Here is a 24,069-nt window from a genome sequence, read left to right as displayed (position 1 = left end):
GGAGTGGGACTCCTTGTGATTTTTAGTTTTTTCTTTTTACCTTTCTATATATGAATCTATTACAATGAATATATATTACATTTATCTCAAGAGCAATAAAAAAACAATTTCTAAAATGTCCACCAATGATAGTAAGTACAGACTAGTATCCCTTACTATCAGATTTTTTGTTGTCCAAACTTCCATATCAAATATATCTGGTTAAATTTTCTGTTGAATCTCTCACTATCCAAACTCCCACTTTTTGTTTCCCTAAACTCAGGCACCAAACAGATTTAGATCGTAAGGGAATACTTATAATTGCTTTTTTATATTAACCTCATTCCTGGCTCCATTCTTTCGTCCTTGTTTTTTTTCTTTGTCATGTACTAATTTATATTATCTTTTTGTAGCTGATAGAGTTGTTGAAAAAACCAATATATCTCTGTAAGCTTATTTAAATTCCTTTTGGAACAAGACACATTATAAATAACATACATATGTCTGGCGCTTATAGAAAAATCTAACTTTAATAAGGAAACTCAACTAGAGGTAGGAGTACTCTGGAGACAGTGGTAACCCCCGCATGATGGTCTGCTTCTTCTCTGGCAGCAAAACACTGCACACGGGGGATGGACAAAGGATCTGAGAACCCAATATCCTTCACCTTCCAAGGAAGAGGAGAGGAAGGGATTGTTGAGTCACCCAGAAAAAAAAATCAAGAGTCTTCCTTCTCTTGGAACCTATGGAGAAAAAAAGGAGTTATATTTGACCAAAGGAAGAGGTTCTAGCAGTGTAAGTGAGACACACAAATAATCAAGGAAGGACTTTTATTTATGACACTGTGGAGGACTAGCTCCCCTGAATAACCTTCCAAATTTAAAAACACTAAAAGGACCCACAACTAAAATATACAACTATGTATTGGGGGACTTTGGGGAGAAGAAAAAATAAAATCTTTAAACATATATATATATATCTCTAATGAATTATGAAGTATGTAAAGATTTCTCAGCACACAAAAAGCACTAGCCATAAAAGAAAAACAAGGATAAACTGGACCTCACAAAATTTAAAAACTTCTCATTAATAAAAAAAAAAAAGGTGAAAAAAGTAAATAGGTTAGATTGTATGAAAAAGTATTCAAAAGATATATCTCACTATAAATACTTTTAATCCATTGATGAGATGGCAAGAAACCTTCACACTGGGTAAAATAATGTAAAGCCAGGAATCTAGACAGGTGAAGTCAAACTGAAGTCCCTGCTGCCACAGTGCCCTTGGTGTTCTGACAGCCACATGGAGGAAGCAGACACAAACCTACCATGTCTGATAGGAGATATTCTCCATAAATTTGGGCTCCCCAAAGGGCTACCCCTCTATGTAAAAGTGAACAAGAAAAAAAAAAAAGTCCAACTCTGCAGAAGGGAAATTTCTATCACTAGGTAGAGGGAGATAAAATCTCCTCTGAAAATTTCTAACTGTAAGCTGGTCCTTGCATGGATTTGCAGCCCAAATCCATACTACCCGTGTGGTCCAAAAAGCCTGAAGCCAAGAATTTATTTAAGTGATTCTGGCTTGGTAGTGCCTCAAGGCACCTGAACAGGCAACACAAATGCTGAGGATACAGCATTCACTCCAGGCCTCAAAATATTCCCATAGTTCAAACTCTAAAAAATCCAAGCTTATAGTCAAAAATCACAAAACAGAAAAAAGCAGTCAGCAAAAATAACAGCAGTATCAGACCCACAAAAACTATGGGTATCAGAGACAATATAATCATGTTTAATGTACTTAAAAGTAATATATATTTTAATAAAAGGAGCAATTTAAAATATGATTAAGGAATTGGGAATTATTAAAAATGACTGAGATCTGAAAAATAATCAAGTAGAACTAAAAAGAATTTTTTTTTTAAGTAACAATTATTGAAATAAACAGAAGACAGAATTAGTGACCTGGAAGACAGACCTGAAGAATTTAGTCAGAGGCAGCATAAAGAGAAAGAGATGGAAAATAGGAAAGACAGGATGAGAGAAATGGAGGATAGAAAAGGTCTATTAAACAACTAATCAATTAGAACTCCAGAAAAGGCAATATTCAATGAGATAATAAGGGCTGATAATTTTCCAAGGTTGATGGAAAAAAAAAAAATCAATCCTCAATTTTAGAAAGTCCAACAAGGGGCTGGCCCCGTGGCAGAGTGGTTAAGTTTGCGCGCTCCGCTGCAGGCGGCCCAGTGTTTCGTTGGTTCGAATCCTGGGCGCGGACATGGCACTGCTCATCAAACCACGCTGAGGCAGCGTCCCACATGCCACAACTAGAAGGACCCACAACTAAAAAATATATACAACTATGTACTGGGGGGCTTTGGGGAGACAAAGGAAAAATAAAATCTTTAAAAAAAAAAAAAAAAAAGAAAGTCCAACAAATCCCAAACAGGATAAATAAAAGAAAGCCACATCTTGATATACTGTAGTGAAACTGCAGAACACCAATCAAATGTGGCTAATCTCACCAAAGTAAAACTACCTGGAGTGCAGTGGGAGATTCCAACATAACATTCTGACCACTAAGCACTTGTCTCTGTATTTTTTCATTTCCTTTTAAATATCTTAAAAGGTTTAGTTCACTGGCTATAAAAAGGATAAGAAAAGTGTAATTTTTAAAAATAAAAAAAGAGCACAAATCTCCCTATTACCTGAACTGTACAGAAATGAGCGATGGGACCAAAGGAAATAATTGTTTATTCACTACAAAAAGTAAATCACTGGATTTGTTAGCAAACACACTGAGCAAGGGCAGAGGGAAGGGAACAGATACTCACTTGCAGTTGGTACAGGTGTAGAAGACAGTCTGCCCTTCATCAGCTGAGCGCATCTGTCTCGTGTGGTACGCCATTCCCTCATGACCACATCGAGAGCAGCGCCTGTCAACCTGGGAAGCCACTGGTGGGTTAGGGAGGCCTAGTCATATGGCCCCTACTTCTCATAGGAATCAAGCTATCACACTCCTCAGACACTACTGCTCTAAAGCCCCCTCTTCCCTTTTGGAATTGGCTACAAAACTCTCCAGGTCTCAGCAATCACCCCTCCATTTCTTTCCCAACGCTTCTTATGGGGCCAGTCCTTGATGTAATAAACTTACCACGGGTCCCTGGAACTCAGGTCCTTCCTCCATCGACATAGGCATGGCTGTCCCCAGTTTGTGGAACACAAATGAGGTCTTCACAACCTTCCCTTCGAAGTCTGCACAGGCAGTAATAATTGGCTGTGGTAACACGCGGAGGGAGCTGACACCCGCAACTCCCTCTTGGTTAGGCCAGGAAGTCCTACATCCTTCCCTTCAGGTTTTGTCCCAAGACCAAAAGTGTAAGTGCCTGATCCCCTGCTTTAGCATTCTCCTCTCCAATCCACCCGATCTTGAGGTCCCCAAGCCTCCGACCCTTCCATGCTGGGCGCTCCGCCGGGGCTGCCGCATACGCTACTCACCTAGTACGTTGATGGAGAAGCCACAGCGAGTACAAGTGACTGTGTCCTGAGCCCCGGGCAGGGGCAGGACCGAGCCGCAATCCGGACAGAAATCCAGGTCCGACTGAAAGCTGGAGGAGGTGTTGGCGAGGTCCATGACTGACAGGTGGTCGAGGGCTGAGAAGGGAATGAGAAATTTATTAACAAGAGAGAGAGCAGCTCCCTCCACGCCCCTTCCTATTCCGTCCCTGGACCTAGCTACATAACCCAAGCCCTCGTCCCACACGCGCCTCGTGCCTCTGCGAACAAGGAGCCCAAGGGTCCGGAATTCTCAGCCTGCGTCGAGCACCCCTTGACTCAGTGGCTTTCCTGGGGCAGGCGAGAGAGGCGAGCCAACTCCGCGGGCTAGAGCGCCGACTCTGCCCGGGCCATGGGGAAGCCAGCGCGTGACGGGCTAGAGCGTCAAGGCATTCCGGCTCACGATTGGCTGTGACGTCATAATTAATCGCAAATATGACCCAGAGAGTCTTCGAGAGGGAGGAACCTGTCTGAAGGAGGAACGTGTCTGAAGGAGGATGGAAGGGTCCCTTTTAGGGTCGTTCTTTATCTTCGCATAAGAAAACGGGTAACCGATGCTGTGCCTCTGGCTGTTTTTCCCCTTAGGACCCAATCCTGGGATATTTAGTTTCTTGGTCTTGCATCTTACAGGTACCTCGTCGCAGGGGGCGTTCCCCCTGAAAATCGTATTAACCTTACCGAGTAGTGATTTATTTTGACTAGACAACTGCAATTCCCGCCGTTCCGGAGCCGGTGTTTCCCTTTTGCGGCTGCGCAGTGGTTGAAAACAAAGCTAAACATTGAGAGTTAGAGTTGTAGTGTTCGTTGGGACTCGCGGGCCAAGCAAGGGCTGTCTGCAGAGCCCAGCCTGGGTCGTGTGCTTTGGGGGCTGTTTGGGGCCTTTGGATAGGTGAGTTGGCTTAAGGGGCAGTAAGTGGTGAAGGTGAAGGCGGAGGAGGAATGCTTACTCCCTGGGAACCAAAGGAAACAGGGATGAAGTGGGACACTCGGGAAGGAGCTCAGGATTTGGGAGGTGGCGGAACAGAAGAGGTTGGGACTCCTTCGTCCTTAGACGCATGCTAGATCAGGGAGGCTGGCATTAGTCAAGGGAGCCGCCCTTGGGTAGGATTTCACTAAGACTTAAGTCGAGTTTGGCTTTCATTTGCGGATCCACCTCGTGTCCCGTCCCATGTCGTCGTCCGTCGTCTCCCTCCCGTCCAACCAACTCTAAATCATCATCGTCATCCATTACGTGCACAGTTGATATTTCATAAAACGTGAGGACAAGTATCTTTAGAAAGTCTTGCTATTTTAATTCATCTGTAGCCTACAATCTAAAGTAGAAACTTGTTATCCTGAAGGGACAGCTGCTAGATGAGTTTCCTAGTTCCTTCCCAACCCTTCCACCCCTGCCCAACCAGATAGCTGTGCTAAGCTCCTTACATATAAAATTCTGAAGCCATCACTATTTTCTTTCAAAGAGACAAGTTGTGGTCTCTCCTTGAGAGAGGCTTGGCTCTGCCTGTCTCAGCAATAATGGAAAGACACACAATGGTGAAAGGGTTAAAACTGAGCAAGTTATTGGAGGGTAATAAGCCCCATAGTTTGACTTACCTGGGTGTCATGTTGTCTGTCTTTCCAAAGAAGGTCTGTTACTGAGCCCATGACGGTAGGCAGTTTTTATCTTCACTTTTCTGTGTGTCTCTCTCCTTTGAAAATGGAAATTGAAATTAGCCCTCTTCCCTCCCCAACTTTCCCTTTTCAGTTTGACAGAGTGAGGATCCACCATGAGTTGAGTACTGTCCTATTGCAGTAAAGGAACACAAGCATTATAATGCATGGCCTTTTCCCAACAAAAAGCTCACAATCTGTTCAATTAGTATTTCTGAGCACCTATGGCAGTCTTTGAGCTGAGGCTGAGGCTGCAAAGTTGCAAACTGTGTTTTCTGACCTTAAGGAGTACAAATGAATAATTAGAATACAATGAAAGTACATTAGGAGGACAAAATATGAGAACCCAGGACAGGCATTTAAAACAAATATGCCTGTATACTTCAAGGAAGACTGGTGTTTTAATAAGATAGATACAGTGCTATGGGAAATATAAGAAAAATGCTCAGATATTATGTGATAAGGATAATCCCCAATCAACAAGTAGTTAATTTTGAGAACTTGGGATCACAGACTCTATAATGTTAAGTACTGTGCTAGATGCTAGGTACTGAGAAATAAAAGTAAGGTAGTCACATTTTTTGAAATCTCAAAATAGGTATACACAGGCAAATAAGAATGTGCCTAAGAGGTCGGTGAGATCCAGTGTTTGATATCAGATCCTTTCTGATAATATAGACAGATCATTGTGTTTGTAGATAGATAGTTCCCACCGCTTATGAGTCTAAATTTCTGCGTCAAAATGTTAATACGAATACAGATTTCACAATGTAAACCATGAATGATTTTCAGATGAGTTGTAGAAGTAAAAAATCTCAAGTATTCAGAAGAAGGCAAAATCACTGTAACATGTAGTAGACCAGAAAGACTATAAAGAGTCAGGGGCTTGAGCTTTGGAAGAGAGACAACTGCTATTTATTGAGAACTTGGCATATATCAAGCATTGTGCCAATCTCTTTAATCTAATTCACATTTGTTCTTTATAACCCCAAGAGGCAGATTTTTGTCTTATCTCCCTTTTATGGTTGAGGAAACTGACGTAGAGAGACATTGGTACTTCTCCTGAGCCACACACGTAGGAGGTGGTAGAATTAGGATTCAGACATAACCCTATCAGGCTTCAAAACCCATGCTCTTAACCATATATAGTGTAAACAAAGGCACAGAGATGAAATGCCAGGCATCCTCACTGGCTAAAATATGACCTCACAGTAAACTCAGGTTAGACCAGGGATGACACATAAAAAGTTGGTAGTCTTCATTTGTGTTGCCATCAGCCTGTCCTATAAACAAAGCCAGAGTAACCACAGATTCCCATCCCAAAGGGTTCAACAGGGGATGGCCTCATAATGGATTTAGAGTGAAGGATGATTGGCAGTGTAAGGCAGGCAAGCAGAGGCGTGGGTGATCAAATAAGAGCAGAATTTCAGAACAAAAGATAAGAGGGCAGAGATGCTTTATGTGCTGCTAGAGGCAGAGAGGGCCCGGATTCAGAAACTGCAGAAAGAGAATGAACTGGTAACACCAGAGTCTAGAATTCTATCAGAAGACAGAAGAGGCTTGGAGTCCTGGCAATCTGACATAGATGTACTTGGGCAACGCTTCACCAAGGAGCCTGTCTCCTCTCTCTCCCAATCCCTGATAGAAGATTCAGAATGGTTCCTATTGAGTCCACAGGAGAAGTATGCTTTTAGTTTATATGAAAGGATTGTATGCTTTTTTTTTTTTGACAATTATTTAAGACCTTTATTAACAGGTGCTTGCAGTTTGTTGACTTTTTTGAAAAAATCAAGTTGTAAACTTTTATTACAAATTAAAAATGAGATTCTTAAAAATCTCAACTTGACCAGATATGAAACAATTTAAAAACCTTTAAAGGTGTATTGAGAAAAACCAGGCTTTTTTTTTTTTAAAAAACACGTTTGTCATTACCAAAAAGAGACATCTTTAGGTAAAAATAATAAAAACCCCATGCTGCATAGATAATGCAGATAGTTCTAGTTATCTGGTCAACAGGCAAAAAGCAAGCACTTAAGGTCTTCAGCTCCAATCTTTTGTTCATTTCTTATTGCTGGAATTTCATATTCATTTGTTCTTGTTGGATGACCAAACCGGATGATGGTAGAGATGGTAAGCTGGCATTTACTCAGCCCCGCCCTGCCCAGCCTCGGGAGCGGAGGAATTCTCAGCTGGTGGATCGGCTGCTTTTGTCTCTTTGCCATCTTGTGGTTTAGGGATTTCTGGGCGTCTGCGTAGGTAATTGAAGTTGCGGCGGTACCGACGTTGAGGTGGCTGCTGACCTTGGGTCTCATCTTCTTGATTTTCCTTATCTTCATTGCCATCCTCTCTAGGCTGTTTTGGCGAGGAGGGCCCCTGCGGAATCGTGGTGTACAACCCCGATACATATTCTGCCTCACTGGTCTACCTTGTTCTCTTGCACCCTGGTTGTCAGCACCCTCCATCACTTCTCCTTGCACAGGAGGGTTGGAATACTGTGGTCGACGCCCATAGGGTCTCCGCATGTAGTAAGGTGGGAACCGTTGCCTGCGGTAGGGCCTGGCCTTCGGGAGCACTCTCCGATCCCTCGTTCTTTTCCCCACTCTCACTATTCTGGTAATTCTGCTGGTAATTGCGTGGAGGACCCCTGCGACGTGGATAGCGTCTGTAATGGTTACGGTCTGCTGCATATTTACTGCCTTGCACTGGAACTCCACCAGGGCCTGTAACATTTGCTGCCTCTGCACCCTTTTCTCCTTCAACATCATCAAACTCCACAGTCTCTCCATCTCCTACACTGCGAAAGTACTTCCTGGGGTTATTCTTCTTTACTGCACTCTGGTGTACAAATGCATCTTCCTTGGTGTCATTCCTGTTGATGAAACCATATCCGTTTCTTACATTGAACCATTTTACTGTTCCCAAAACCTTCGTTGCGATGACCTTCTTGTGCCTGCCGCAGGCGCCGCAGATATGAGGCCGCCCGGGCCGCCGCTCCCTGCGCCGCCCGTGGTGCCGGGCTTGGTGTCGGCAGCGCTGAGGGCGGGGGCGGGCGGCGGGGGTCGGCTGCTGGATCTCGGCCTCGCTCCTCACGGTTGTGGTAATGGTGAGTGGGGCCGGCTGCGGCAGCTGCGGTTCCTCCCCGGGTCTGATGGTAACTTGGCCGGCGGCGGCGGCGGTGGAGCTGCTCAGGGCTCTCTGGGTCCGCTCTCAGCTCCCGGTACCGATCAAACTGGATTGTATGCTTTTATTAAAAGAGCATTCATTATTCTGCAACATAGGAATGCAGTGCTTTCCCATGGGTGAAATGGCCCTGTTGTAGTCCTGCCTATTAGCAGATTTTCTCTTTCTGAGGGGAAATATCCTTGGCCTTGGCCAAAACAATTTGTTTTTTTCATTCAGTCAGTATGTGAGCAGGTGTGTTTGACACCTCCCACATTCTAATCTACCTTTGTTTTCTTCTCTTCCAGATTGGCCTGGGCTAAAGCAACTAAAGACCCTAGGATTGCTGCAGGTCAGCAGTCCCCACTGGAGAAAAAAATTTTGGTAAATAAATTATCTTTACAGCATGCAGTTTGGAACTTCTAGGAGAAGGAACCTGAAGTTTAAAATCCTGCCCAAGTGACGCCTTCCATTAGTGTATCTACACTGGCCCATGTTTTCTGGCTATATTCATACTTGCAAAACAAAGTATTATTTTGAAAACTCCCAAGAGTATGTTTTTTAAAAACTAGCTATTGATTTTGTTGGTGGGTATTTCAGCTTGCAGAGCTCACAAGCTCACCTAGGAGTGATGGGAGTAAAATTGTAATTATTACCCAAAGTAAAAAAAGACCACTGATATTTTTTTTGGTGTTAATAGTGTGGGTAAGCTCCTGTTTAAATGTATTCAAAGTAAAAAGATGGTTACGTTATAAAATTCTGTACTTCACTTTGACAGCATTTAGGTGGCGTGCATACAATGGCAGCAAGACAACTGATAACTCACAAATATCAAGAGGAGTATGAAACACTCTGTAGGGAGCAAGCTCTTTCTCTTGACTATTGGCTTGCCAAAACAGAGTCTTACTATAATAAAAGAATAGTGGAAATGATGAAAGAACAAGAAACAGGCAATGAAATCAAGAAGAAATTGGAGGGGAAAACAACCACAACCCAAAGCATAGAGAGAGAAAAACCGTACTATTTGGTACCTGAGAGAGAGCTGAAACACATAGAAAGGCACATACGTCGAACAGGACAGTTCAGAGAATTTAAGGATAAAACATTTAGACCATTACTACAACCCTCTAGTGAAATAAAGTTCCCCAGAATTGTGCCAGAAGATCATGGCATCCAGAAAGCACAGAAAAGAAAGCAGGTAAATGAGAGGGAGCAGATGCAAATTAAAGGTCACCAGGAACGCATGAATCGTGGTAGAGAACTTATAGAGCAAAAACTCAAGGAAAGACTCTTGAGAAAAAACCAGAGCCAGCCACCTACACGGGAGAAGTGTGAGAGAGTAAAGAAAGAGGTAAAAGAGTTTGAAAGTGTTACTGCATATCCACTTTTCCAGCCATGCAGTAGAAGTCGGATTAAAGTGAATATTCTTATGGAAAAGTCTCCGAATAGAGAAGAAAACACAATCATAAAACCGTATCAAAAAAGATTCTTAACTATGCCACCTTTTTTGAGAAGTCAAATAAGAAAAATAAAAGCTTAGTAAAGTTTCAATGCTTTTTGATAAAATCACGTTTCTTAAGTGAATCTTCTTTTTTAATGCCAGTTCTCACCTCTCCCCAGAGTCAATGAATGTTCCCATTTGTATCAGATACAGAAGTATCAGATAGTTCTGGACTTGAAAACTAGCTTAGCTATTTTTACTAACCTTGTGTTTTTTCAAGTTGCTTATCCTCTTTGATGTTCAACTAGTTTCCTCATCTGTAAGTGGGAGTAATAATATTTATGGGAGCATTATGATTTCTGTGAAGCGTTAGCATGTATTAGATGTTTCATAAATGTTAGTTTCCTCAGTGGGAAGACCTGGGTTGGGGAATGATAGTGAATAAGGAATTGTTCTTTTCTTTTTAGGTTTCTATTTTTCGATCAAATTTATTTATTTACTTATTTTTGAGGAAGATTAGCCCTGAGCTAACATCTGCTGCCAATCCTCCTCTTTTTTGCTGAGGAAGACTGGCCCTGAGCTAACATCCGTGCCCTTCTTCCTCTACTTTATATGTGGGATGCCTACCACAGCATGGCTTGCCAAGTGGTACCGTGTCCGCACCCGGGATCTGAACTGGCAAACCCCGGGCCGCCAAAGTGGAATGTGCACACTTAACCGCTGCACCACGGGGCTGGCCCCAAATTTATTTAATTGAGGTAACATTGGTTTATAACTTTATATAAATTTCAGGTGTACATCATTATATTTCGATTTCTGTGTAGATGATATCAGGTTCACCATTCAAAGATTAATTACCATCTATCACCATACACATGTGCCCAGTCACCCCTTTCACCCTCCTCTCCCGACTTCCCCTCTGGTAGCCACCAATCTAATCTCTGAATCTATGTGTTTGTTTGTTATTTTTATCTTCTATTTATGAGTGAGACCATATGGTATTTGACTTTCTCCCTCTGACTTATTTCACTTAGCGTAATACCCTCAAGGTCCATCCAGGTTGTCGCAAATGGCAAGAATTCATCTTTGTCTATGGCTGAGTAGTATACCATTGGGTATAAATACCACATCTTCTTTATCCATTCATCCCTTGGTGGGCACCTAGGTTGTTTCCAATTCTTGGCTATTGTGAATAATGCCTCAAGGAACATAGGGGTGCATATATCATTACGCATTTGTGTTTTCATGTTCTTGGATAAATACCCAGCAGTGGAATAGCTGGATCGTGTGGTAGTTCTATTCTTAATTTTTTACATTTCCCTAATAGTGATGTTAAACATCTTTTTTACTTGCCTTTTGGCCATCTGTATATCTTTGGGAAAATGTCTTTTCAGATCTTTTGCCCATTTTTCAATTGGATTGCTAGGTTTTTTTGTTGTTGAGGTGTATGAGTTCTTTATATATTTTGGATATTAACCCTTATCAGATAAATAGTTTGCAAATATCTTCTCCCTGTTGTTAGATTGTCTTTTCATTTTGTTGATGGTTTCCTTTGCTGTGTGGAAGCTTTTTAGTTTGATGTAGTCCCATTTGTTTATTTTTTCTACTGTTTCCCTTGCCTAGTCAGACATGGTCCTTGAAAATATGCTGCTAAGACTGATGTCGAAGAGCTTACTGCCTATGTTTTCTTCTAGAAGTTTTATGGTTTCAGGTCTTACATTCTAGCCTTTAATCCATTTCGAGTTAATTTTTGTGCATGGTGTAAGATAACGGTCTACTTTCATTCTTTTGCAAGTGGCTGTCCTGTTTTCCCACCATTTATTTAAGAGACTTTCTTATCTCCATTGTATATTCTTGGCTCCTTTGTCGAAAATTAGCTGTCCACAGATGTGTGGGTTTATTTCTGGGCTCTCGGTTCTGTTCCATTGATCTGTGTGTCTGTTTTTGTGTCAGTACCATGCTGTTTTGGTTACTATAGCTTTGTAGTATATTCTGAAATCAGAGTGTGTGATGCCTCCAGCTTTGTTCTTTTTTCTCAGCAAGAAAGTGTTCTAATCTTCCTCTCTGATTCCCCCTGCTCCCAACCCTCGAAGGTTATCTTGATGAGATCGCTATAGGTCAGTATCTGGTCTTTTATTTCCTATTCACACCTTTCTCAGGGAACTACTAACAGACCCTCAAAGTCTAACTTGCACCATACAATTTGTTTATGTGAGAAACTTAATTTTGAGAACCTCCTCTGTGCCAGGCATTGTGTTCGTTACTGGGAGTGAATAAAGAGAAGTCCCTGCCCTTGATCAATTTATAATTAATAGCCTAGATCACTCTATAAACAGATAATAAAATGTTAAGGATTTTGATAGAGGTATGTACAAGTGTACAGAGGAGAGATGCCCAACCTGGCCTAGGTGAGCAGGGTGAGGACAAAGGAGGTCAGAGAAGGGAATGCAGTAGTCTCTCATGTTCCTCCCAGCTCCACATTTTGTCTCTTTCTGTTACTCATTTAAGCAAGACCTTCCCAATGTTCAGATCCACTCAGGGGTAACCAAACTCACCCTCTCTCAAACCGATGTCCTTCAACACTCATTAATAAATCAGCAAATTTATCAATTTAGTGTGAATTTAAATCACCAAGCAGAATAAAATTTATTGTTTTCCAATCAGTTCATTTTCTTTCCAGATACCAGAAAGTTGGTAAAGTAAGGGTTCAGAGTTCGTAAGAGAATCAGAGAAAAGGAATCTGAATGCCCTAAGGAATATTATACTTAAAATGTAATAATCCTGGTACAACTGAAATCTCACAAGGTTGTAATCTATCATAACATTAATAAAAAAAAAAAAAATGTAATAATCCTGATGCCCACCTTTCTGTACTAGTAGGACACGCTTCACCCAGAAAATTGCTAGATGGGACTGTCCAATAGAACTTTCTGCAATGATATAACTGTTCTATATCTTTGCTCTTCAATGTGGTAGCCACTTCCCACATGTGACTATTGAGTATTTGTTTTTTGGAGTTTTTTTGGTGAGGAACATTGAGCTAACATCAGTTGCCAATCTTCCTCTTTTTGCTTGAGGAAGATTGTCCCTGAGTTAATGTCTATGCCAGACTTCCTCCATTTTTGTATGTGGGTTGCCGCCACAGCATGGCTTGATAAGAGGTGTGTGGGTCCACACCTGTGATCTGAACCCATGAATCCCAGGCCACTGGAGTGGAACTTGCAAACTTAACCACTACACCACCAGGCTGGCACCTGAGCATTTGAAATGTGGCTAGTGCAACAGAGGAACTGAATTTTTTATTTTATCTAATTTGAATTAATTTTAAATTATCCATCTGGTTGAGTACTGCCATATTGTACAGTGTGGTGTTAGATAAACATACCTCCTGTGTTCTAGGCTTCAGTCCCACAATCAGCTTTGCATCTTTGACAGTATTTGCAGGTATGGTAGATCACTGCTCATCTTTCATTAGTATCAGTTTAGTTTCCTTTATATTTGAGAGATTCTCTAGTCCCTTAAAGAGATTTAAAAAGCAGTGTAGACAACTTTTGTGTGGAAATGAGATGGCTGAAGTTGCTTAAATTGGGTTCAGGAACTGACCATCTCTCTGCTCATTCTGGAATTTGAACAGGACATAGCACAATGTCATTCCTACCCCTGTGATTTGCTTCATACAGGCTTTTTTGCCCTGTTTGTTCTCTGGTCTGCCATCACCATGTCCTAGCTCTAGATTCCTTTTTTGTTTTTAATTGATTTATTTATTTTGTTGGTGAGGAAGATTGGCCCTGAGCTAACATTGTTGCCAATCTCCCTCTTTCCTTGAGGAATATTGTCACTAAGCTAACACCTGTGCCAGTCTTTCCCTATTTTGTATGTGGGATGCCGCCACAGCATGGCTTGATGAGCAATGTGTAGGTCCATGCCCAGGATCCGAATCTGCGAACCTTGGGCCATTGAATCAGAGCACATGAACTTAACCATTACACTACCAGGCCGGCCCCCCCAGCTCTGGATTCTATACTTTGCCAAGATGTGGCTCATCAGAAAGCAAGAGGCAGAAGAATTTAGAAATCCAAATCAATAGGGTAGTGATACACCCTTTGAGATGAGTGGGACTGGAAAGTAACCTAATATATAGCTGTTAGTAATTGTTTACCATGAAGATTTTTAATGCTGAATACATAAATTGGTGACTTCACCTGCGTTCTCTTTCCTTCCAATCTAGCGTAAAAGCAAATGGTGATCTCGGCAGTTTTGCACCTCATATGGCTAAGAATAAAAGTCTGTAAAGGGCTCAGTTTGACTAAATCTGAACCCATCATCTCCACCTCACAAACTCTATTCACCTTTTCAGTTCCTTATCCTGTGTGTGAATGATACCATAATTACTCCCAAGAACCCTGGCTTATATCACGAGTCACACTTGATGCTTTTCTTTTGTCCTGTATTCTTTTTTCTTTTCAATGTGAAATGTAATATACAAATGAAAATGTATGTACACAGTTGGAAGAAGAGTGAAAAAAAAATGTCCAAGTACCCACTGCTCGGGCTGAGAAATGGAACGTTACCTCACCTCAGGAGCCCTGCGTGCTTGCCCCCTTCACGTCCCTCTCCCTCATCCCTAGAGGCAATCACTATCCTAAATTTTGTAATTGTCACCTTTTTGTAGTTTTTATCATCTATGTATGTATTCCTAAGTGACATAATTGTTCATAGTTGCCTGTTTATAGCCTTTATATAAATGGAATAGACTGTGACTTACTTCTTTTGTTCATTAATATTTTTAATTTATCCATGTTAATATGTGGCACTGTAGTTCATTTCTTTCTTCTCTCTCCCTCTCTTTGAAACACTCTCTTTACTTATTTCTGGGATAACATGCTCTCCCGGTTTTTCTCCAACCTCGTTGGTGGTTCCTTCTAGGTCTCCTTTGTTGACTCCTCATCTTCCCAGTCTCTAAACGTTGGAGTGCTCCAGAGGTGAGTCTTTAGACCTCTTCTCTACACTTGTGCTCTCACTAATCTCACTGAGTCTCATGGTTTTAATAATATCTGTACACTGATACACCACCAATCCAAATGTACATTTCTAGTGTAGTGCGTTTTCATGACTTGAATATGCCACATCTTAATTATCAGTTCTACTGTTGAGATCATTTGGGTTGTTTCCAGTTTTTGTTTTTGTTTTTTCTGCTACAAATGGTACTTCTGTAAACATTCCTTTAACATGTTTTTGGTGCATGTGTGCAAGAGTTTCTCCAAGGTATATAAGTTGTGGTACATTCATATGACAAGCCTGGTCCTGGAGCTTGTTAGAGTTCCATTCCATTGTGGTTTTATACCCATAAGTCTGTTCTGTAGAGTCTGGCACATATTAGACTTAATAAATATTTGTTGAAAGAAAGAAGGACATTTGTTAACTGCTGGAAACAGTCCTGTGTTCCAGAGAGCCAGGCCCAAACTACAAAAACAGGTGATAATATTCCACTGTACCTTCTTGCATCCTCTCTGTGCACAGTCATAGTCAACCTTTCTTTGTTCTTATATCTCAATCGAGGTACTAAAATATCTTTATTTACTTAATTTATTTTTTAATACCCTTCCAGTAAAATTCAGGATTTTATTTATCCCCTCTCCCAGAATTTTTTCTCCACTGCTTTCTAGACAAGGTCACCCACGTGCCCTCTTCTCAAGGCACCTGGCAGCATAAAGTTTCATTAAAGTCTGAACAAAAGGGTTCCCAGAGAAGGAGGAGAGGGCGCTAAAGTCCCTGGAGAGTCAAGGACAAGAGTTTCCTGTTGTCTGCTGGACAAGAGTCCAAGTTCTTAGCCCTCAAGCACTCTGTGACCCTGCCCCGCTAGAGTACTATGTTTGGACTTGTGAGATTTGTTTTGGGTTCCAACTCTGCCACATATTGGCTGGCTGATATGAGAAAGCCCTTACCCTTAGGATCCAAAATGGGAATAGTAAAACCTTCCTCACCCAGTTGTTCCAAGGAGATAAGCAATAAAGGGCTTCATAAAGTGCCACATAATATCATGAATTACTGTCCTATCAGTTTTCTTACCCTACTTTTATACTGTACTATAAGTTCTTACCCAAACAGAAGCATGGAAAACCCAAAGTTCAGATTTAAAATGCAAAAGAAATATATGAATGAAAAGAGGCCAATTAGTAGACAAGGAAAGACAGCAAAGAGTGGAAAATTTAGGCTGATGATAGAGCAAGTTTTGCCAAGTGTTTTTCTATTAAATGAGCTTCTTTGAAATATTTGGGCACAGGATACGATGGTAAACAGAATCTGGGGTGAGCTAACATAATAGAGACCATGGCAAGCCGTTACCCAGGAGGCGAAGACATGATTTATTTAAACATAAAGCCCATTCATTCGTTCCCTGTGTGTTGAATCCTGTTAGTCAAACACTGCTGGTTGCCAGGGATATGAGGATGGGTAACACAGGATCCTCTGCATTGTAAGAACTTGCAATCTGTTGGCAGAGTTGGAGATGGATAATTATATTACAGGAAGAACAAAGCTAACAGAAACATTCTAAGTGCTACAGAAACAGTGAAGAAGGACTGCCCAGCCCTTTGGAATAGAGCTAAAGAGCCCCTTGGAAAAGCTTTGGAGAAGAGGTAGACACTTTTTGAACTGAAAGATAGAGGACTTGATAAGTAGATGAGAAAGAAAGGAAATCTGGGCTCAGGGAATAGCAGATGAAAAGGACCTGCAAGTGACTGGATTAGAGGACAGGATTAGGGGAGTGGCAATGGCTGACTCCATGAAGAATTGTCAGGGCCAGAACAAGTGGAATCTTGCATGGCAGCAGTTTGATTCAGATGATGGGGAGTGATTGAAGAATAACACTGGTGGGTAAAAGAAAAATCGTTGAATTAATAAAGCAGCATTAAAAAGCTCCCATTTGGATCAAATTTTAGTGTTGGTAGTCATACCATTGGCATCAACCCTTTATTAAAATAGGATTAGGAACTGAATTCTAAAAAGTTGAGTTTTTAAAAGATGAAAATGGATCAGGAAATGTCATGAATATAGCCAGTGGTACAAAAAGGCATGAGAGTACAGCTCTCATTGAGCCAAAACTGTTCAAAGGAGAAGCCACCAGAAAACAGGTTGGAGCCAAAAATGGCAAAAAAGAAAAAAATCTATAGAGATATACACTGAAATATCTCTGACAATTACCAGCCCCACCTGGATCTAAAGTGCAGCTGATTGAGAAGCCTACCCAGTCCTTTCCACACATGCCCCACTTGCTGTCATTGTGAGGTTGTCCCTTAGAGGTAACTATAATCGTTTGAACTTGATTTCAGTTAAATGAAATATTTCGTTTGGGGAACAAGGAAGACTGGTGGACTTAAATATTGAGGAGGCAATCTTTGATAAATGTGCTTAATGGTTTCTGGTTTTATTAGCAAATAGAAGCAGAGAGAGCTGCTAGATAATTTGTGAGTATTGGCATTTTCAAATATTTTGGTAACTTTAGCCCAAGCAAAAACTTGGTGGTTGTGTGCAAAAACAATGTAGTTGCAAACCGTTGGGATTTTCCATTTGAATATGTTTCTACAATGGTAAGTTCTATCCAAAATGAAATATGCCTAACAGACTATCAAATGGATTGTTAAATTATATCTTAAGATTAAGAAAACCAGAAAACATGTTATTGGAGGAGCACACCCAGCTGATATCATTTCCCTCAGAAGGTTTTTCGTGTGAATGTAGCAGAAATTCCCAGGAGGTAAGGTACAAGGAAAAAAACATATATTTTGAGGGAAGGAGTTTCTTTCATGTGGCTTCTGATTTTCTCTGAAGCAGGAGGCAAAATCATCAGTTTAGAGATAGAGGAAAAACAAGTCTTGACTAGTGGATTCCAAATGTACTGGGGACTCTCGAATTTCTTAGACTTAAGTCAAGAGACTACTCTTTAAAAATAATGTTGAAAAGTTTGATGAGTTGAAATACAGGAACGTCATGGTCAAAGTTTCTTGTTTGCAAGCCTTTGAAGCTTGCCTGGGCTAATACAAAGAAAAAGGGAAAATCAATAGAAAGTATCTTAAAATATTTTGCATAATTGGGCTTCACAGGAGATTGAAACCAAGGCAGTAAGTACTCCTACCAACTCTTGTTTCTGCATATTTCCTTACGTCTCATTCTCTTTTTCTGCTCACTCTTCCCTGCCTCTGTTATTTTTTAAAAAAACATTTTTTTTATTTTTCCTTCTTCTTCCCAAAGTCCCCCAGTACATAGTTGTGTATTCTAGTTGTGAGTCCTTCTAGTTGTGGCATATGGGATACCAGCTCAACATGGCCTGATGAGTGGTACCATGTCTGCACCCAGGATCCGAACCGGTGAAACACTGGGCCACCAAAGCGGAGCGCGCGAACTTAACCATCAGCCACAGGACCAGCCCCTGCCTCTGTTCTCATAGTGTAAGATGGCTGCCTCTCTGCTTTCTCATAACCTTATGCTGTCAGCTCTTTTCTCTCACCTCTGTAATCAGCTGCTCCCTCTCGACTGGATCATTTCTTTTGACCTATAAATATGCTCCAGTCCCTCCCATCTAAATAAGCTATGATGCTATTTCTTTGCACTCCTTCAAAGCCAGGTCTCTTAGAAAGTCTATACCAGCTGCCTGCATTCTGGCTTCAGTGCCCATCAACCTACCAAACCTTCTTTTACTGAGTCATCAAAGGGCTCCATTCAGCTACATCCAGTGGACAGTTAGGGGTGGAATGGAAAAAGAAGGTGTAAACAACAGGCAGAAGACCTGACAGGCATTTGGCAACAAAAGCAGCATGGAAGAGGGATCAACAATTCAAGGGTAGGAATGCAGTCCACAGAAAACGAGGGCAAGGAAGATCAGTAGTCCTGAGGAAGTGGAAATCAGGCAGGGAACCAATGGAACTCTTTTAAGGAACTGGAGCAGTGTACCAAAGGAACAAGATAAGCGAACAGTTATAGGACTCAGGATAAAAGACCAGAATAGGAATAGAAACAAAAATCTGGGCCATAAAACTATTGAGTAAGATTCCTGTAGGAATGAGACAAATCTCAGTCTTAGGCTGAGCTGAGCCAACAGCTGAGGGTTAAGAAAGTCCAAAATAGAAAGAGAGATTATCAGGTTACAGGGGCAGAAGACAAAGCAGATAACTACCATAACCCTAATACTGAGACACATGAGATAAGACTTTGAACTCATTAAAGCATGCCTGATATTATCTCTATGAAAGTCAAAGTGCTTGAAAATTGAGCCTCAGGATGTAAGGTGTATAAGATTGGTGTGTTGTTTTAAATCTAATTATAAAGACTTTCATTGGATTAGTACCACAAATTAGGATTAGGCTGAATAAAAGTACATTTTATCCCTCAAGGGGGACAGTAAGCAGGTCAGTAATGCCATGATAGCATAGGCTGTCTAAAATCCACCTGATACCTACTGTCAATTCAATAGTAAATAAACTGTACCTCACTTATCATGACTCATATTTTTGTTGATAACCCCATAGCAGGAAGTAGAAGGATAGTGATATAGAGGGATAAAATAAAGCTTATTGTCTGCCATGTGTCAAACACCGTTTATTTTCTCATTTAATTGTCAGTACATCTTTTTTTTTTTTTTAAAGATTGGTACCTGGGCTAACATCTTTTGCCAATCTTCTTTTACTTTTTCCTTCTTCTCCCCAAAGGCCCTCAGTACATAGTTGTGTATTCTAGTTGTAGGTCCTTCTACTTCTGCTATGTGGGACCCTGCCTTAGCATGGCTTGATAAACAGTGCTGGGTCTATGCCCAGGATCCGAACCAGCGAAACCCTGGGTCATGGAAGCAGAGTGCGCGAACTTAACCACTCAGCCGTAGGGCCAGCCTCCATCAATACATCTTGATTCCAGGGAAACTAGTATATCCTGACTTAATTGAGAATGAACTGTCTAAAGTTTCCATGTTGACAGAAAATTCTGTTGAGAGGAATAATAAATTTAGCTAGTGGATTTCTCAAATTTTCTGGGATGTGCATGTAACATATCCAGATATTCTTTTAAGATTTTTTATTCTTCCTTTTTCTCCCCAAAGCCCTCGGTACATAGTTGTATATTTTTAGTTGTGGGTCCTTCTAGTTGTAGCATGTGGGATGCTGCCTCAGCATGGCTTGATGAGCGATGCCATGCCAGGATCCGAACCAACAAAACCCTGGTCCGCTGAAGCAGAGCGTGCGAAATTAACCACTCAGCCACGGGGCCAGCCCCTTTTTATTTTATATATATAAAGGTGTGGTCTGTAAGTGTGCATGTTTGTCTGGTTTTGCTTGTCCTTTGTTCCTTTTTCTGGTAAACAAAATCCCACCTTCCTCCTCTTTGAGAACTGCTTTTCCCCACCACAAGTCCCAGCCAATCATAGTATACTATTCTCTAGGCTATAGTGATTGGCATCAGTGTGGCCAGTGATTGGCTACAGAGGTTGCATGTGAACCAAATGGCACCAATCAGAATCTTTCCCTGTTTCAAAAGGAGGGACAACAACATTTTTATAAAACAGAGACCCATTATGTCCCCCACTTTGGTCTTTGTGGGACTTGGGACTTAGTGAGCAATGTACTCAATCAAGTGGTCATTATCGTTATAGTCTAGAACCAAGTAAATCCAACAAGAAAATCCAAGTAGCTGGGTCAGAATTAAGTTTGAATCTCTTCGGCCCCTCTTTCGGCTGGGTTGCCACCCAGAGGATGTACCAGTCAGGCCAGCCTGCGGTTGCTGTTAGGCTGTTAGGGAAAAAAAAGAAGCATCATATCCAGGAATTTCCAAAATAGGTCTATATAGCCTCCCGTCCCTTTCATCTTGATTGTTACTCAGGAAGTAGCCAAGAGGAGATGATCCTTTTGAGGGACAGCAGCATTCGGTGACCAAGCTGGCTTACTGAGGTAGGTGGACCAGGAAGAAGTGAGGGAGAAAGAGTAAAAACTCATTTTTAGTCAACTTTGGAGAAGGCTGTTTCAGCCTATGAATGATGGTAGCAAGCATGAAAGATCCATTGATACCTTGACTATCAACCCATTGTCAAGTGGCTTTGCAATAAAAGGCACACCATTGTCAGATTAAGAATGGTCTGGAAGGCCAAAAACATGGCACAGATTAGTTTCAAGGGCCACAATGGTATGGCTGGCTGAGTGGACTAGAATAACAACAGTGTACCCTAAAAAAGTGTCAACAGTGGTGAGGCACTATTGATAGCCCTGAGAGAGGGTCAGAGATCCAATGAAGTCCATCTGCAAGGAGCAGGTGTGGACAATGCCCCTGGCTATGTGGCATCCCTCACTGTAAGACAAACAGTTCAACTTTTGGCAGTAGTCAAAAGTTTACTTTACTTTGTGTCCAGTCTATGATGGTGAATGTCTTGCTATGTCTGGTATGGTGACAGATCCAGGCCGTGATGGCAACAATCTGCGCAAAACAGGCTCCATCAGCAGCTTGATTCTGGTCAGTCTCATCGGAGAACAAACAGACTTTTCTCGTGGGCATTCACCTAAGTGATCCAGATGGTTGGATCAGCAGTTATAGTTTATTTCCACAGTTTGCAGCTCCCAAGAGACATGTCTAACCAGTCTAGTTTTTCAAGTAGCGACCAAATAGCTAGGCCATTGGCCACAGCCCAAGAGTCAGTAAAACTATAGGCAGGTTGATCAAGGGAAGTATTGGTGAGAGCTATGAAAAAATGGCCTTGAATTCTGCCCACCACACAGAGCAACAGCATCCATTTTTAGTTCTGCATAACTGGCGCTGAGATTGAATGGCTGCATCAGCCAGGGATAGCATTAGTTTTCAGCTTAGCTGAACCACAGTGAGCCATGGCCAGACATTTAGGGGAGTATCTGTGGACTGAGAGCCCCATTGAACCAGCAGCTTTGCTTCAGATGGAGGATAAAGTTTTCCCCGAAGAGAGATCTGCCACTTTTTCATGTAAAGCTGAACTGTTAAGGCCAGGCCAGCAGCATCCTTAAATATACCATTTCTAAGCAAGGCTTATTGGGTTGTTCCCACTTTGTTAGAAGTTGAGTCCAAGTTGACCTACCCCAAATGTGAATGTTAAGCCAGAGTATCAAGAAGCCTCTGTCGGTGAGGTGTTTAGTTTTGACAGGAGCCACTGAGCACAGGCTGCCTCCCTTTGTCAGAGGCTCCAGTCAGCAATCTTCAGTCACAGAGACTTGTATCTGTTAGTTCGCAATCTCAGGAAATTCCTGGGGGAAATCTGAAACCAGTCCCTGTACATGGAGGGCATAGAGAGACCAAAGAAAGAGGCAGGCCACTTCCGATTAGTGGGTGACAGTTTTAATAGGCAAGGGAACTAACATATGAGGCTTGTCTTGGGTGGCTGCAAGAAGAGTAGATCTCTGCATCCACCTGCTGGAATCTTTTTTTGTTTTTTGAGGAAGATTAGCCCTGAGCTAACATCTGCTGCCAATTCTCCTCTTTTTGCTGAGGAAGACTGGCCTTGAGCTAACATCCGTGTCTATCTTCTTCTACTTTATATGTGGGAGGCCTGCCACAGCATGGCTTGCCAAGGGGTGCATGTCAACAGCCGGGATCTGAACCAGTGAACCCCTGTCTGCTGAAGCGGAACGTGGGAACTTAACTTCTGCGCCATGGGCTGGCCCCTGCCTGCTGGAATCTTAAAAGAGGTTCACTGCTAACTGGGTTCAGTCACGTATTTAGTCCAGATGATCTCAACAACACCTTATTTTCCCAAGGCTAGGTCCTTGAAACAGGTTCTAGTGTGGGAATGGTGGGCAGAATGTACATTCCAAGGACAGGGGAGGTGGTGAGGAGCCTCTGATTGCCTGGGTCCTGCTGGTTTAGTTTCTTCATGGTTAATGGAAAGCATAGTTGACATACCCAGCCTGTTTTCACGTTGGCCAGAAGATGGTAGTAATCTCCATGACTGCTTCAGCCTCTTTCTTTTCCCACCACTGCCACCACCTACTATCTCGCTCTCACTCTGCAAGAGCCTCCTCAGCTCACAGACATGAGTTGTCTGTTGGAAAGGGGCAGAGCACTGTGCCAGGTACTTTGGGAACACTAAGAGATTTGAAACGTGTATCTGCCAGCTACTCAGTACTAACCATGGAGCTGAGACAGCAGTGTAGAGACTTGAAAACAAAAGGTCTGTAACAGGATGCAAACCAGCGCAGCGGGACGTGGGCTTAGACAGGCTCACCTGTAAAGACAGAAGGACAATTCCTACCTGGCAGGGCATTTCTGAGGATTTAATGGAGGCCATGTTTACACAAGTAGTTTGTAAATTGTAAAACTTGCTGCCAATGTGAAATATAAAAATGATCATAATCTAAAATGGAATATGATAAGTGCTAATTAAATGGAAAGAAAATAAAAGTGATTTTCATTAGGTGGTAAAAAAAAAAAAGAAGAAGAAAAGAATGTCAGCTGAGAAAGGTTGAACTTGGAAGTGACCAACATAAGTGGAACTGACCTGGACCAGTCCTCTCTGCTCCCACACCTCTGTCTGCTATCTGTCAGCACTGCAGTCAGTGTGTGCTCTCCCCCTTTGCCTTCCCTTTTCTTTTCTTTCTTTCTTTTTTTTCTTTATTTTGCAGGGAAAGACTCGCCTTGAGCTGACATTTGTTACCAATCTTCCTCTCTTATTTCTCTCCCCAAAGCCCCAGTGCATGGTTGTATATCCTAGTTGTAAGTCCTTCTGGTTCTTCTGTGTGAGCTGCCACCACAGCATGGCAACCGACAGACAGACGGCTGGTGTGGTTCGGCAACCAGGAAAGAACCCAGGCCCCCCCAAGCCTCAGGGCGGAATTTTAACCACTAGACCATCAGGGCTGGCTCTTCCCTTTTGGAAGCTGCTCTGTGCCTCCACCTCTCTTTCTGGGCGGGCCTGTGAAGGTCTCATTTTTCTCCATGGGGCTGTAAATGATGGTGGTTGGTGGTTGTGTGCGTTTTAATCAGAGGTAGTTTAATCCTCTTTTTTCCGAGGGTAAATGAAGATTAGGAATAAGGAAAGAGCCTAGAGCTAGGTGGGACCCAGTGTTTACAACTGGTGGGGCGGGGGGGCTCGCGGGGTGGGGCTGGGCGGGGTCTCTTCCTTTTAGATTTCTTAGATTGTGAACTCCTGACCTTGGAGAGCCCGCCCCTTTAGCTAGGTCGATGGGCAGGGTACGCGGTGGGCTTGCGGACTGCGAGGGAGCGGAAACAGAGGGGGACAGCGGGGCCGGGACTGGGCGGGGTCGCTGCCAGGGAAAGTGTGCGCTGGGTTGGACC

The 24,069-nt window shown here is 42.2% G+C and overlaps 2 protein-coding genes and 1 pseudogene across 4 annotated transcripts in view; 1 reads left to right on the top strand and 2 right to left on the bottom strand.

The window, feature by feature from the left end:
* Window positions 1-490: 490 nt before the first annotated feature.
* On the bottom strand, window positions 491-4,173 carry POLR1H (RNA polymerase I subunit H). 2 transcript variants are annotated; one of them, XM_005603662.4, is made up of 5 exons: window positions 3,740-4,173; window positions 3,471-3,626; window positions 3,127-3,227; window positions 2,807-2,916; window positions 491-722 (listed from the first exon to the last, which is right to left on the bottom strand). In XM_005603662.4, the coding sequence occupies exons 2-5, from the start codon at window positions 3,604-3,606 to the stop codon at window positions 698-700; spliced, it is 372 nt and encodes a 123-aa protein (XP_005603719.1). In that variant the 5' UTR covers window positions 3,607-3,626; window positions 3,740-4,173; the 3' UTR covers window positions 491-697. The 2 variants fall into 2 exon arrangements, with proteins under 2 accessions (XP_005603719.1, XP_005603720.1); XM_005603663.4 differs by having other exon boundaries at window positions 3,747-3,943.
* The window catches only part of ZFP57 (ZFP57 zinc finger protein), a 27,740-nt gene continuing 7,659 nt past the window's right edge, over window positions 3,989-24,069 (top strand). The window contains exons 1-3 of one of the 2 annotated variants that reach the window (XM_023624583.2): window positions 3,989-4,074; window positions 8,645-8,720; window positions 14,704-14,759. Coding sequence is in view for 1 of the 2 variants with exons in the window: in XM_014734292.3 (XP_014589778.2) it covers window positions 6,630-6,859; window positions 8,645-8,720 (306 nt within the window). In the remaining variant the exon portion in view is untranslated. Of the gene's footprint in view, window positions 4,075-6,489; window positions 6,860-8,644; window positions 8,721-14,703; window positions 14,760-24,069 lie in introns of those variants that run through there. The other variant, XM_014734292.3, reaches the window with a different exon arrangement.
* On the bottom strand, window positions 6,894-8,474 carry LOC111769261 (Y-box-binding protein 1 pseudogene; annotated as a pseudogene).

The sequence above is a fragment of the Equus caballus genome, chromosome 20, assembly GCF_041296265.1.
Source record: "Equus caballus isolate H_3958 breed thoroughbred chromosome 20, TB-T2T, whole genome shotgun sequence".
Taxonomy (NCBI): Eukaryota; Metazoa; Chordata; class Mammalia; order Perissodactyla; family Equidae; genus Equus; species Equus caballus.
Note: the sequence above shows the minus strand (reverse complement) of the source record. Positions and strands in the feature narration are given on the sequence as shown.